At 41.7% G+C, this 15613-nt stretch overlaps 1 protein-coding gene across 1 annotated transcript in view; it reads left to right on the forward strand.

Annotated features, from left to right (window-relative positions):
* Positions 1-15613, forward strand: part of FGD3 (FYVE, RhoGEF and PH domain containing 3) — a 112205-nt gene that overhangs the window by 57031 nt on the left and 39561 nt on the right. Inside the window, exons 2-4 of the mRNA XM_076345888.1 lie at positions 4138-4308; positions 9818-9986; positions 11132-11729. Coding sequence (XP_076202003.1) covers positions 4138-4308; positions 9818-9986; positions 11132-11729 — 938 coding nt within the window. The remainder of the gene's footprint in view (positions 1-4137; positions 4309-9817; positions 9987-11131; positions 11730-15613) is intronic.

Genomic DNA, 15613 nt, shown 5'->3' on the forward strand with positions numbered 1-15613 from the left:
AATTTCTCTGTGCCATGGAAGAGTTTCCCGGTGGCATTGAATTCTGTCAGAAAGACTGAAGTTATTTTTGCATTTTAGTGAAAATATAAATTGTACATTATCTTAGGCATTTTCAGAAGTTTCGTTTACATTTTACCTTAGGAGGAGCCTTATATATATATTATTTTCTTAATATAATACAAAAAATTATCTCTGGAAAGCATCATCTTTGACCCTTTCTGAGCGGATTGGTTTGGAACAGAGAAATTGTAAGCAGCATTGTTCATGTGAGTAGAATTACAAATAAGCCATGAAATACTTGAGTTTAAATACGTTAGAGATGCAAGGACTGGGCATAGCAAAGCTGAGTTTTGCAGCAGAGTTTTATACGTTTGGAAGTGCACGCTCAGGTTTTCAGAGCTCTGCCTGTTGTGCGTGCTTGGGAGGCGCTGGCACGCTCCGCATCCAGGCGGGCTGTAACTTTCTGCCTGGAACTGCCGCAGGTAACCAGGGATCAGATGTGAAGTCAGTGTCAGCCGGGCTCTCTGGGAATAACAGTTTATTAGTAGTAGCCTTTTATAAGGTTTAGACACAAATAACCATTTTTTGTCAGTTTGCACATACCAGTACACCTCCCAAGTGCTCCCATGGCAGTTACGGCTAACCTGCTCTAGGGAGGGTTTGCACAATCCAGCGCTGGACCGGAGAGCAATGAGGAGTCGGTTTCTGCGCTGGGTCCTGCAGGTTTGGTAGATGCAGGAGGGCAGGCGATGGGGGGGCCCGTCACCCGCTCCCACCTCTGGAAGCATCTGGCAGAACCACGGACATCCGAGGAGGGGGGGGGCGGGGGGGCTACCTGGGCTACGCCTGGATCTTATTTATGTTGTCCCTCTCGTTTTCCATTCCCAGGAGCACCCTGGAGCACACTCGGCAGACAGTGGGGTTTACTTTCTGAGAAGTCCGTGTGAAATAATCCAGTAAATCTTGTTTTCACAGATCATTTTATAGCACTTGAAAAAATATGTAAGGAAAGTGGATTTTTGTCTTGTGTGCAAAAAGCAGCCCTTAGGGGCCACATCAGAGATGAACAGAGAGAACCATCTTGGCTTAAATTAAATAAAAAAGAATGAAAGCCACTTCTGTGGTTTCACCCGTGCATATTTTTCTTGATTTAGGGCCAGCACTACATTTGGTGTTTAAGGCACTTGTGGCTTTCCAAGTTCCTCTTCTTTCTAACTACTTATCAATTTTATTTTGAGCAAGTTTGTGCCCACTTGCTCTTTGGATGTACTGTCAATAAACGTGTGGGTTAAGTGCGGGCAGTAGGTGAACAGCGATATATTTTCAGCAGTAACCTATATATGCAATATACAAGATGATATAAAATATTGTATGTTTAGCGGACGATGGATTTTTTTTTTTTAAATAATATCAGGTCTTTTTTAAAGGGAAGTAGCATAAGGCTTCGCTAAGTATTTACCCTGCAAACGCCTCTGAGCACAAGTCCTGGAGCATTCAAAGCCAAGTTCAGAGCTTGTTTCAGGCAAGATGGACGCATTTGTTGAGTACTTACCAGTGGAGGATCTTGTGCCTTGATTGTTTGACAGGATTATACAGTAGAAGAGAAAAACTTATATGTGGATTTATAAAATAAGGATCAAAGCGCTTTACTTCTCAGTAATGTAAGCAGGTCATAAGAGCTTTTAGCCTAGACATAAGTGTCTGGTGGTGCCATGCACTTGAAAGCAAGCAAGTAACCACTAGCTCTTATTTTTATCAGTAAGAAAGAAAGGTTGCCGGACCTGCTTTCACAACGATGAATGGCAGTAGGAAAGAAAAAGGAACTGGGTTTTAGTTCCTTTTGAAACTTTACAAAATGATGCCAACAAGACAGTCCCTTTTTGTGGCAGTGGTTGAAGAGGAAGAGGGATGCTTAGGGCAACCGGTACCTTATCCCAAGTCAGCACAGGGGTAGCTGGGCTCGGCTTAGGATGCCTAGCTGAGGATACCCCGGGGATGTGGTACCTGAGGACAGGAGGAGCTGTGGCTCTCCTCCCTCAGCCGCAGCGGGGGACTGTCACGTCCAGTATCTCCCGGGGGCTTCAGTGCTCGCCAGAGACGAGGCCGGTGCCATGCTTGTATGATCAAACGACATAGCATGGTTAGAGATGTTTTCTGGAAAGCTGTTGTAGGTACAGAGATTTGTCCACTGAGAACTGGATCATTAAAGTAATTTTTAGGAAAATACAACATTGCCGGATTGCCTTCCAGTCACAGGCATTGGTGAATGCCTGCTGAAACAGTCTTCGATATGCTGCCTTTTTATTTTCTTGAATTAGAGCTTTTCCCTTGTGCACTATTTTAATTTCTTGCTGTGCTGAGCTACCGTTAATAAGGAAGAAGTCTCAGTCCTTTCCCTAAAAAGCTGGCTTGTCGCAGCACTGCTGTTGCTGTCACAGGGAGCTCTTGGTACCCAGAGCTGAGGCATCTGCGTAAGCTCTTTCTGTGATGATGTGTTTGCAATAATCTGTTAATCTGCTCTAATAATCTACTCTACTTTCACTGCATTTTCCTGATAAGTGAAATTATATTTGAATAAAACCCGGTACTTATAAATTCCTGGTTTCAGCTGGAAGGATGTTTTAATAGCTGGTCTCAAATCTGCTGAAAAGCAGATTTTATGGTAGAAATGCTAATGAAGCTTTAACAGCAGCAACTGGCAGCCGTACCGAGGAATTCAGGGGTTCTATATTTGGGTGTCAGAGATTAGTAAATAGATTTGTGCCATCTGAATCTATTTTTGTCAGCAAAATTGACTTCAATATTTTATGCGTATTTAAAAAAAAAAAACCAACCTGTATCGCTGTGAAAGTTTCTGCATTTTGAGGCCAGCTCTCGGCTAATCTTCCCAAGCAGTCTGTATGACTCAGATTTCAAAGTCTTTATTCAAAAGGTCACATCCTGATCTAATACCATTAGTATAAACCCAGGATAATTTAGTTGATGTGGATGGAGGTGCTTGTCACTTCAGTTTTTTGATCTTAATATAAATCTGGCCAAGAGTAGGTTGCGTTTGTGAAGCTAATGCCGTGTTCTTGAACACATCACAGGAAGGCGAAGATTGATTTTTCACATCTAGATGAATCCTTTCTACATGACGCAGGTCACCTCTCGCTCCAGCAAGATGCTGGTAATTTCAGCTAGTCCACTTTAAAACAGGAATATGGGAAGAATGTTTGTCATGTTTTCTTTGCCCTCTTTTTTATGGATTAGCGTTCAAATGTCTACATTTGATACATTTTCCGCTTCTCAGAACTGCCGGAAGCATATATATTCATGTGTTCATATGCAGCAATTTTAAACCGCAGTCCTTTTTAAACTCCTTTTTTTGCCTTCTTTTGACACACTAGTAAAGCTGGCGTGAGGATCTCATGTAGCTGTAGGCTTGCCACACGTCCAAAAAAAACTCCCAAATCAAAAACTGCAGTATCCACTATGTGAAAGTGGATATATGGGTTTATTTCCACAGTGCCCACAGAAACGAATCAAGAATGTTAAATTAAAAGACAAACAAACATACTAATCACTTCTTTCTGTGTTTTCCCACTGGATCATATCTTAATGGCATCTTCTAGACTGGAGCCTTTTGGAGGAATGTTAATATTTTATGTAAGGAGGAATAATAAATAGTGGTAAAATGCAGCTTGAATGCTTAAATCTCCTGAAGGAATGGCACTCGTACCATTCCCCCCAGGTGGGACACATTTCTTATTCACCGTAATTTAGGTGTATTTTACCAAATAACATCATGTTGTATGCTGGAGCACTTGTAGTTCTGTTTGGATAAATCCTTTTGCAATGGTTTTTATCTTTTATATTTACTTTTTTTATTTTGGGTGTCCGTAGTAAAGAAGTAAGTAATTAATTAAAGATAGGATTACCGAAATTCTGGCTGTCTTCTCAGTCAGCTAGTTTGACATGATTATTAAGGCTGGATATATTGCTTGTAATAACTTGTGAGTGAATGGCTCACCCGTCTTGTACCCCCCTCCCTTTCCTCAGGAACTTGGATGAGTGATACGCTTCTAGAAGTAGCACAAATTTTCTTCAGGATTAATAGAACAAAATAAATACTGACTTTTTCCCCCCCACCCTCAGGTTGCCCTTGTTCTCCTTTTCAAATCAAATGTCACATTGACTCAAATCCGGCGTTGGAAGCATGCGGGGAACTGCAGCACATCAGCCCGGCGCAATGTATCCATCAAACTGGAAGGAAGCCCAAAACCAAAACTCCACTGGCCAAAATGCATCCTCTGCAGAAACCCCAAGGCAAGTGGCTTTGTCCTTCTAGCAATTGTACAAGCTTCTGTCACACGTGAAGTGTAATATTTTTAAATGAATTGTTTTAATTTTAGTTCACAGCAAAATAGTTATTTTTATGTTCTAAGGTTCAGTACAGCCAATAGGGTTTTATTACCTTCATTTTTTCCAACGTTAGATAACCTCTTAGGGAAGCCTTCAAGAAGAAATTGATTCAGGAACAACAGATACTTTATTTGTCGATTTATATTTCTTGTACTGTTGTTATACCACATGCAGCTGTGAAGTGTAAGTTTAATTTAGCAATATTGTTTTCATTCTTATTGATTTTTTAAAAAAAAGTATTTAGGTAAGAATAGCTTATTGTTTAAACCTGGTCTGTTTTCTATTTATTGTAAGAACTATGCATAGCAACAGGAAATGCTTAAATGGAACGAATGTATTTTAAAAATGAGAAGGAGGTAAACCAGTCACATGCAGGGGTAGCATGTGGGCTGTGGTAATTCCACAGACCTGCCAGACTCATAGTAAAATAGGTGGCAATCCCAAAGTATGGTAGAAGAGAAGCCAGGAAGAAGCATGTTCCAGCTGGTCTCCAGGCAGGTCTTCTGGTCTCCCCAGGCTTTTCTTCCCTAAAACTTCTGAATGCTGAAAAAAGACTGCAGTAAATTTCTTTAAAGAGGATAAATTGTTTTCATGTTTCGCCATCAGTGAAATGACATGTGGTCTCTCTTTGTAATGTCAATTTGTCAAGTGCCTCCACTGCCACCACCCTCTGCTTTGTAGAATTGGTTAAAATACTGTATATAATGAGTGCTTGCCTTAAGGTAATTGCAGATGCAGAAAGCATATAGTTTGAGAAGCGTTTGGAACAAAGGAGGGTGAGCCCGAAGAAGATACTAAGTTCATAAACCAAATTTTTTTTAAGAAGCCTGTCCATGTGATAGACGGTCATTGTCATGTGAGAAAAAGAGAAAAGGTATTTTGGTCACCATTAGGGTGTGTTGTACAAACTGATATAGCCTGCTTTTTATATATAAGTATTTCAGAAAAGTTGGAGGGAGCCTACTTAGCTTGATTCAAATCATGCTTAAAAGTTACCCAAGTAGATTAGTACAATCTGTTTCCATCACTGAGATAGGTACTGCTTCTTCTTTCTGCTGCTCACACACATCCAAGCTCTCTCTCCCATTACAGCCATAAGCTTAGAACCAAAGAAGTCAGTGTATCTTACTGGCTGGTTAATGCTCTGAAAAGGATGGAAATTTGTTAATGAGGTGAAATTAACACCCAAAGGTAAAATGCTTTCTTGACTAGTTACTCTTGCTAATACTTTTTTTGACAGAACTCAGTTTCTTGGGCTTCTTGATGTCACTGTAAAAGTAGTCCAAGAAGAAACAGGAGTCCCAGTGAAAATTCCCATGAGAGACTGTTGTGTAGTACCCAATACTCGAAAATCTGACCAGCTAATGTCTCAGACTGAGCCAGGTTAGCCAAAGCTACAAATTGGCGTTACAAGTCTTGGTCATGGATGTGCCAGTCATCTTCCTGAAAGACACTTCTTTGTCATAAATTTTAAATAATGGTTTTATTATTTCACTTCACTTCTTTATAATAAAACTACTTTTAAAAAGTATCTGCAATTAGCTTACATATGACAGTAGAGAACAATGCGTACAATACTTTGCAAGGAAGGGAAGATGGTACAATTTTTTTCTCTTCACTTTTATTGACTTTGTAAATTTGAAATGGCTTTTCTCCCTTGTATAGTTTATTGGTCTCCTGTTACTGTATGGGTTGTATACCCAGTAAAGAAAGGAAAACACTTCATGCCTCTCCAGGAAAATGAAATCGTCAAAATTTAGAAAAAAAAGTTGTTTTTATTAAATTGACTGTATTGAAGTTGACCTTTTTCCTGCAAACCATACTTGCTTCCTCTTGGTGGCCATGTCCAAAAAAAGCAGTTGTGACAGTGTGGTGCATTTCCTTGCAGCAGACATAAATCTTTCCTCAGTTTTTTGTTGGTATTTTTATGGAAGAACCTTTCTTCCCAGGGCTTTCTCCCTAGAGCTACATGGATGCCTCATTAAGGCCTGTTTCTTATTGATTTGTTGGGTGGGATGTGCTGGCATCACCACCTGAGACCCTAGGAGCAGCTCTCTACTCCCACCCAAGGCTGTTGGGTCATTTATTCTTTCTTTGAGTGTATTCCCTTCCCAGGGGATAGCCCTTCATAATCTGCTTCATCATGTGTATTTTTTTAGGTCTCTTCTTGTCAAGGGACCTTAACTGAAGTAAGTAAATCTGCAAGCGCGACTCACACCACTTGAGTTTCTCTTTATTAGGTCCTCCCAGCTTGCCCAGTGAGTTGTGACAGACCCACCACGGCTGGGATGATTGGTGGGAATGCCTCCATCAAGTCGCTAATAAATGCGTGTTGACTCTTTCCATATTACTGTAGAGGAGGCACTTGTGAGAGAGAAATTCATGGGCTGGGGGGGCTGAAGTAATGCAAAGGCTAAGATGCTCATTTTGCAGTGAGGGAAGGGTCCTTATTCCCTGCTGTTTTACACACCCAGGGCCAAGCCTGGGCTGTACCTTCTCCCACATATTTAACCTTGTCTTTCCCTTTTCTAATTCTGTCCTGCTGCTTCTCATTATTTCACTTGTTCCTTCTGCAACAAAGATTTTGTGTCTTCGTTTCTGCCTCCTCCAAATAGCCGTGGGCTGCTATGTAAAACCTTCAGGAGGAGGAGGACTGGGGAAATACCATTCCAGCGCATGGCTTCACCTGAAACATGCTCTATAATACTAAAATCTCTTCCGTGCAGCTGAGTTGCTTTCTCTACTCCACCAGTTTACCTGTCTGTGCGCACGATGGGCACTGGAACCTGCGTCCAAGGCGGTGCTGCTTTGTGGCTGGGACCCGGAGTGAGAAAATAGCAGCATTGGTTTCTGCGTGGGCCAGGACTCGTGGCAGGTGGCTTCAGAGCGTGAGCAGGAGTTTTGCTTGGGCTGCCACTTTGGGTCCTGGATCCCTACCTAAAAGCAGCACCTACTTTTTTCCTGGGGCTGACTGTTCATTTAGTACTTATGATGATAGCGCACATACCGATGAGCTCCTCTAGTGTTGTTTGTTCTTAGTGTGCAGATCTTTCATTCGCTCTTTCATAGAAGTCTAAAATGGTTTTGAGTTTAAAAGTCTGTGTTGTGATATGTAACACCGCTTCCTTGTAAATTCTGAATGTAGGAGTTTTGTGTCAGCTCTGGAGCTGGACGGGGCTCTGAGCAACCCGATGTAGTTGAAGATGTCCCTGCTCATTGCAGGGGGGTTGGACTAGATGACCTTTAGAGGTGTCTTCCAGCCCAAACCATTCTATGATTCTATGATCTTGTGTGCTTTAAATTTTGCTTCCTAAGTAGTGCTCGATAAGGTCAGCGGCTTTGCCTCCGTGCTGATGTCTCCATTTCTCAAAATTATTTCAGTAAATAAAAATTCAGAATTAACAGAAGTGTTTTCCTCCTTCCTTTTTGTCCAGCGCAGAGTGTGTTGTCTCAGGTGATTCAGGTGGAGTCCACTAACAGGAAAGACATAAAATGTTTACATGGGCAGCAGTGACACCCATTGCTATGAGTGTAAATGCTTTGGCAGTGAACTTCAGCTTTTGAGTGTTGTGGACTAGCCTGAAACTATGAAGGGCCTGATAGGGGATGTGGGGTAGGTTCTTGCCTGTCTGCCTGCTGCATTATGCACCTTCTGTAAAGAGCCTAGAGCTTGCCTTTTCTGTCTAGATGAGCCAGATGGTTGTGTGGATTCTTTTTTTTTAGGTTGTTTTGGTTTGTTTTTACAAGGAGAAATGTGGCCGGGCACTCACTGATCATGCGGTGCGCAAGTGAAAACCTGGTGAACAAAACACAGAGCTCCACCATCCCATTTTATATGCCAGATGATTTTCTTTTCCTGCTTACCTGTTATTCCTGTGTAAGATAGGTTTTGTGGTGGTGTTTCCAAAATTGACCTATAACACCTTTATTTTAAAACAGGAATTCCAGATGTTTTTGGAGACTGGGCAAATCAGTCCTTTTATAGGAAGCGTCCCATTGAAGCTCAAATCCTTAGAAGATTTGAATTTATTCTTTGGTGCTGAAATAAACTCAGTAATGTGGATAGTTTAAAATCTGATGTATACTCGGAGCTCAAAAATTCTTTAACAGTCCTTCGTCACTGACCTCAGACAACAACCGTCCATAGCTGGGGCAGGGAGGACATCTGGGCTGATGCAGACCTTAAAACAGATGCAGAGCCTTCTGCAGGGTAGGGACAACAGGAATTGGCTTTCTGGGTGCATATGCCTCCGTTTAGCCTCCTAAAGAAAGTAACCCTGAAATTACATTCAGAACAGTTGCCAATTAAAGCTCCATTACAGTGTTAACCACATTATGCTGATGTGCCATATGGACAATTTAAAAATTGGAAATGTTTGAAATAAATTGTTTTTGAAAATGTTGTTTAATAAAACAGGTATTTAGAGTTTCCTCATTTGATGTGTTAACTCTTTGGATAGTCTAGACCAGAGGGGATACTTGGCAGCACCACTCCAAGTAGCGTGTGCTTTGGGAGTAATTGCGCAGTCGGTTTTCCTACCTTCCAGTGTCAGGGCTGCCTGTGTGAGGTTGATTTCACTGTATGAAACTGTAACAGCATGTGAACCTGTTTCTGGGTTACTGCTTGCGTAATTCTAAAACCATTTACTCTCCAATCAACATAAGGTCTGAATAAATTTTTAAAAATTACATTACATTTAAATTACATTACATTTTTTTTAAAATACTGTATTAAACTTTGTACCTTTGCCTCCTAGCGAATCCTTAAGCAGAATGTATACGTTCTTACAACATGTGCTTTATTTATATCGTATATAACTCAATGTAGAACCAAAAGAGGAAGGAAATTTATGAAGACTACACCACAGAAGAGATGGGGGAGGGAGAATGAAAGGAAGAAAAGCTATTATGTCTGTGGCGTTTTTGACCAAGCAAACACAAGGCACTGAAATCCATGGTGGGATTGTTTTTTGGTGGTTTGTTTTGGGTTGGGTTTTGGTTTTTTTTTTTTCCTTTTTTCCCAGTGTAAGAGAGTCAACAGAGTGCCTGAGTTTTGAAAAGCCATGGGAGGGGAAACTCGTTAGTGTGATTGAGATGGTGAGCACATTTGCAAAAACGAAGTGTGAGCTGTGCATCCTGTTTGGTAACAAGGAAGCGGTAAAGTTCTGCGACGGTTTGTTAACACGTCTGATACGGCTGTAGAAATACAAAATAGAAGCCCGTCATTTTTCTTCAGCGTACAGCGGTCTGCTTTGGTGTAAGAAATACTTTGGGACTGCACCTGTGCACTTTATAAAGGCTGGTGAAAGAATGGATACTCCTCGTTCTGCATTGAGCACTTGGATTTTGTTCCCAGTTTAGGCTAAAGAAGATGGAGATTTATCCTCCCATTTTTTCCCCTCTCTTTTATTAGTACCTCCTAAGCCTGTCCATCTCAAACCTGGGCAGGAAAGAATTCCTCCTGCACCTTCTCGGCCTTTGCCAGCTGATCCCAAGTCGTCGAGGAGCTTAGCGCCTGGAGAGGAAGAAATACCGATATCAGCAGGAGTCAACACGCTCATTGAGAAATTTGAAAGTATTAGGTAAATATGACTTTGTGAGATCTGCTCTAATCTCCCTGTTCTGCATTTTTTAACTTAGAATATAACAATAGAAAATACTAATTGTAATTGTCATGTAGAAAGTCCTCTTGGGATGATTTCTACTGGAAGTGCGAAACCTGAGTGACTACACAATGATTTATTAATTTTTTTTTTTTATAAAAGCATGTATTCCAGCGACTTTTAGTTTGTAACATACAGCTGTTCTTATGGAGCTTAAGACTGCTGAATTTGGTAAGTGTTCCACAGGAAACAAGTAGCCCAGAGTCTGCTTTCAGTAAGTTGACTTGATATCGGGATTGGTTTTTGCATTATAGGAACTTGATTATTGTGAAATAAAATAATTGAATTTTCCATCTCAGATTCAATAAACGTCAGACATACTGTTAGCTTGCTTCTTGGAGGCAGGGGAGAGTTAAATCGCAATGTACTGTGAAACAACGTCAGGTAGAACAGCGTTTCCTCTGAAACTTTATATATAAGACACATTAAATAGGATAAAATATATGTATTTTGCTGTAAAACCAGCTCGTTTTACAAACACATGAAAATTCTCTCTGAAGACCAAATTTGCCTGATGAAGTGAAGTGATTTTTTTCATAAAGAGGGAGATGGAGACAGAGACACTGTACTGTGCCTTGGAGTGTATTATCACCTGGGTGAATCTGGTAAGGTGTCTTTCGAAAAGAAAAAGTAGTGCTGCCTTGTGTTTCAAAAACATCCTCTCTCTGGCAGAAAATACCTTGCCCCAAAGGCTTTGTTCTGTTGAAGAACGTGAGTTCCTGTTTAAACGAACCCACAACCAAATGCTTCTTCTAAAGATGATTCCTTCTTCACCAAACCTTCAAACCAGACTTCTTCAAGGCAACGTGGGGAGTATTAAAGGTCCGGGATTCTAGTGGTGCTGTTCCAGTAAAACTTATGGCTAGGGGTGGTGTGTTTTTATCAGAAAATGCTGGGTGAATATTATTACAGCAATGTGCACACACTTGCCTCCTAGGATTAGCAGGGGTGTGCAAGAAATACAACTTGAATCAAATGATAATCAGGCCCTCTCTCCTTTGGGGCACTCTTGAAACCTCTGAGTGTTAATATGAATGACTGTGGTGCTTTCTCCTCACCTGCAGGCAACCTGTACATATTCTTCAAAGAAACCAGCTGAATTTAGCTCTTAAGATGGAACCTGGCCTGGACTCATCCAAACAACCGAGCTCGTGTGACTGTGACATGGTAGCTTCCAGCGGCTCTTCCACAAATGAAAAAAGTGAACCAGATGAAAATGAGCCAGACGTACCGTGCAGTGCAGATCTTTCTAACACAGACATAATGAAAATTAAAGAGCTAAGCATAGGCGATAACAAAAGCCATGAAGACTGTACTGCTGTGACTGTGAGCAAAGAGCCCTCTGGAGAGCTTGGCAACAAAGACTCAACTGCAGAACTGAACGGTAACGGTAAAATTCCCAACAGAGACAGTGGCATCGACAGCCCTTCTTGTAGCGTGGCAGGGGAAACTTTCCCTAGCGAAGAAGGCGCAGAGCAAAAGAAGGCCAGCGTGGCTGGGAACCCAGGGGAGATGGAACCTGACAAAAAGGGCACCAAACCTTCCTCTGTGGAGCAGAAGAGAGACTCCACGCAGGATGAAGACAGTGACATTGATGAAGGAAGCAGTGAGGAACAAGAGACAGCAGAAGTGCCAAAGTTAGAATATTTGGATGTAAACAAGGTAAGGTAGTTTGTTCATTACTGTTAAGTGCTCTGAAACCAGTTCCTGCCTCTGGCCAGAGAGCCCTTGCATCACTTTCATACATTGTTTGGGGTTTTTTGTTTGGTTGGTTTTATGTCAAAGGATCATGACAGTCATCATAATTTCCTGCTTGATGCAGGTCATAACTTGTTCCTGACCTAGATAGTATCTTTTAGAAAGGTTCCTAGTCTTGATTTAAAAGGTTTCATATAAGAGAATCCATCATAGCCAGAGGTAAGTGGTTAAAATTTAAGTGCTTTTGTAGGTAAAGACTCGCACCTTGTGTTTCTTGTTTGGATCTGTCTAGGTTCAGCTTCTAGCTGTTAGATCATGTTGTTTGCAGTGAGGCTCCGTGATAATGCAGGGGCTAATGGGATAGTGCATCTTGCAGGGTCAGGGCCTTGCATCCTAGAAGGACGTGCTTGATGGAAATCTCTTCTAACAGTAATTTTTTTTTTTGTTTTTACACAAAGCCCGTGCTTCTATTGGTGCGACTACTTTTGAGTGCAAAGAAGTTGTTTTGAGGGTAGTTATATCAAATTACTCTTCAGGAAAGTGTAGCTAGAAGAGATTTTCCTTGAATCCAGAGTAATGTAGTCCAGGCTGTTGTGTATTTGCTGCAGCTGTATAAGATTAATGACAGATTCCTTTGATTATCTGTTTATCCGGACAGTTATTTTTAGAAATAGTGATGATAGAATGGGTTAGATTTTTCCAGAAAAAGAAAACAGAAGATGCTTTGAGCAAAATGTCTGCAAAGTATTCCACTTTTTGTTTGGTGGGTTTTTTTGTTTGTGTTTGGGGGTGTGTTGGGTTTTTTTCTTTTTTCCCCCTCAGCCATCATGACAGTAAAGTTTAATATACTGGATTTTTGGGGTTTTTTTAAAGAATATGATGAGCACTAGCAACTAATGAACTGTAGCTGGTGAACTGTAGCGTTCACACCTCAGTTTGTGCAAATCGGGTGGTTCTGTTGAAATCGCCAAATCTGTCCTGATTTGTGTATGTCAAGAGCTTGTCCCTTGGGAAATGTGGCAGTTGAAACTCATTCAGTAGCTTCTGGGTCAAATCAGCCAGTGACTATTGAAGAGTGATGAAAATTGCATGCGGGTATGTGGTGTGCAAGAAGTTCTGTCTCTCAGAGCTGACAAGTAACAGTTTCAGAGTACAACTAATGCTCTGTGGTGTCCCCTTTTTTTCCAAGAATAGAAGACAGCCTGATGAGGCAAACATACCAACAGGAAGGTATGAAAAAGCCCCAGACTTTCTCTCGCGAGTGCATTGCTTTATGCTGCCGTTCTTCCTGCTGCTTTATCTCAAGCTCAGCCTGGTGTGACTGGACTCACCTTCCATTCATGCCATTCAGACGCTGCCTTTGTAGCCTGGGACTCTCCAGTACTCCATTGCTGTGCTGCTGCTTCTGCAGATTCGGTGAATGTCAAACCTGCCAGGTGCTAGAGCAAGGTTAAGTCAGAGGGAAGTGGAAAGGACCCAGCAGACTAGGAAGCAGTGAGGGCTGCATGAACCAGGTCTGTTTGGCCAAACCCAACTGCTTTCTGTAGATGGGGAAGATGTGACCTCCTTCTCCTCTCTGCCAGTCTGCAGCCCCACCTGGCAGCTGGTGCGGATTCAGGAGGACAGACCCGTCGGCCTGTCCCATCTCCTTGAGAGCCAGGGAGGACACCCTTGCCTTGGCACTGCGTACATCGGACATGACTGTCTGGGCATGGAAGGCTGTGGTGCAGATTGCCTTGGGCTTGCACAGGAGTAAATCCATGGCAATATGAGTCAGGGGATCCAGCAGGACTGCAGGGTCTCGTACTGCCGAGGGAGACCTGTCTTTTATCTTGTATGCAAGAATTTAATGGGGCGGTCAGCAGGAAACATCTTAGTGATGGAGACTCCAATTAACATCTATCTATTAGCATCTATTAACACAACATCTAATGCATCCATTGACATCTGGTATCTCTTCAGTAGTCTGCAGGTGAAAGCTTGTTTACATCTCAGATGTGCAGCATCACCATCACGGTGCAAGGCTTCTCGCCTGCTGCTGTTGGTTTTCCCTCGTGTGTGTGTTTATACATACACACGCATATTGTGAAATACTTCAATTACTTTATATTCATAATATATATGTATGTGCATGTTTGCAACTGAAATATTATTTAAAAGATTGTTTATTAGTTGCAACACTCCAGCAAGAAAATAATACATTAAACTAAAAAATCTTTAATCTGGTAATTAAATTTACTGTTTGGACTAGGAATGTAGTATCAAACCAACTGTGGCAAACCCAAGCAGAAGACTTTACCCTATCAGTAAGAAGTGCCTTGCTGACAAATACCAATGTTTTGTAAGACATCAGAGTTTTGATGGCTGTTTTTTAAGTCTTGTTCCTTAGGTTAAGTATCCATATAGTATGAAATAATGCTGATAAAACACAGAGTTACGAGGTCATACTTCTCTAGCATGCTTGGTGAATTTATAAAAGAGAGAGATCTCTAGAGGAAGATTTTTTTTGGTTTGTTTTTCTTGTGCTGCTCTTCTTCTGGAAGTGCATTTATGTGATGCGCTTCAGGTTCTCCCTTGGATTTTGTGTTGATTTCACCTTCAAAAAGGCATTTTTGATACTGACCAAGCCACACTAAGTTAGCTTGTTTTTGCAGCCACGTGGAGGGGGAAGGCTTAGAGATTTGCTGCCTCTTCTGTAGTGTAAGGATTGTGCCCTCTTCTGGGGATGAGGTGCGTGAAGCCAATTTGTGTGTTAGGTGTCCACATCATCCTCCCAGTCTCCCCTTTGATTCCATGGCAGATTTGGGGCACTGTGGACTAAGGGTTAGGGTAAAGGGCCATGGCTTCCAGCGAGGAGAGCCAGCACGATTTGAAGTTGACTTGTTCAGTGGTTATTCTTAGGCTGGAAGTTCACACCACCCTTAACAAAACTAGTAATTTTCCAGAAAACAAGGTACCTGCCCCGCTGGAAGGAAGAGAGGAGGGTTCAGTCGGCAGCAGCTGTTGGCGTGAGAGCTGGGGAGACCCCAGCTCCTCCAGAAAGCTTTGTCTTGGGAGCCAGCATCTTTTTCCTGCTTCCCCCTTCCTACCCCTAGTACCAGGCTTTGCAGCTGCACGACAGAGGTAACCAGCACTCTCATTAAATATGCAAGTTTCCAGAAAGCTTTGTTATAGTTGGAGGAGGATGCATAAGAAGTACAGCTGCAGAATGATTTAATGACGGCTCAGTAACTCCTAGGATATCAAGTTAAGTGAAGCTCATGAATAAACATAAGTAGGAAAAAAAAATCAGATTTGCTTTTTTCTTTTCTAATTTTCTGCTTCAGATATCTCTCCATCCACCACCCAAGCTTTCACACATCCCGTGGCTGGTGAAGTAACATTGCCTGATATGACTCGTATTGTTTTACGTAGTCTAGGTTTAGCTCTGCAGTGTGATGTGGCTTCCTTTGGGAGTCTGCAGCACAGTCTAACAGGTCTCACTATTAGCACACAATTATTGGAAAATGTTTTAAAATCTCAGGAGTGACTTACTGGGATTTCCAGTTATCTTTTATCAAAATGAAAATGAACAAGGAGAGCTTATTAGTTTTGATAATGTCCCAGAAAATGTCAGGAGCTCCAAGAACTGAGGCATGTTAGCCTTGATGGTTACAAAAAAAAGAAATGACATAAAAGTGAGACCGAGGGGCTGTCATGCTCTGTAGTCATATACCCAAGGCTTTTGCTGACTGCCTGGGAGCAGTGGAGTAATGCTTCTGAGATGGCTAACACTGCTTCATATCTTTTTATTTAGATATTTTTCACTAAGAGTAATACGTGCTTGTTAGTAATCACCAAAAAATGTC

The sequence above is a fragment of the Aptenodytes patagonicus genome, chromosome 8, assembly GCF_965638725.1.
Source record: "Aptenodytes patagonicus chromosome 8, bAptPat1.pri.cur, whole genome shotgun sequence".
NCBI classification, from domain to species: domain Eukaryota; kingdom Metazoa; phylum Chordata; class Aves; order Sphenisciformes; family Spheniscidae; genus Aptenodytes; species Aptenodytes patagonicus.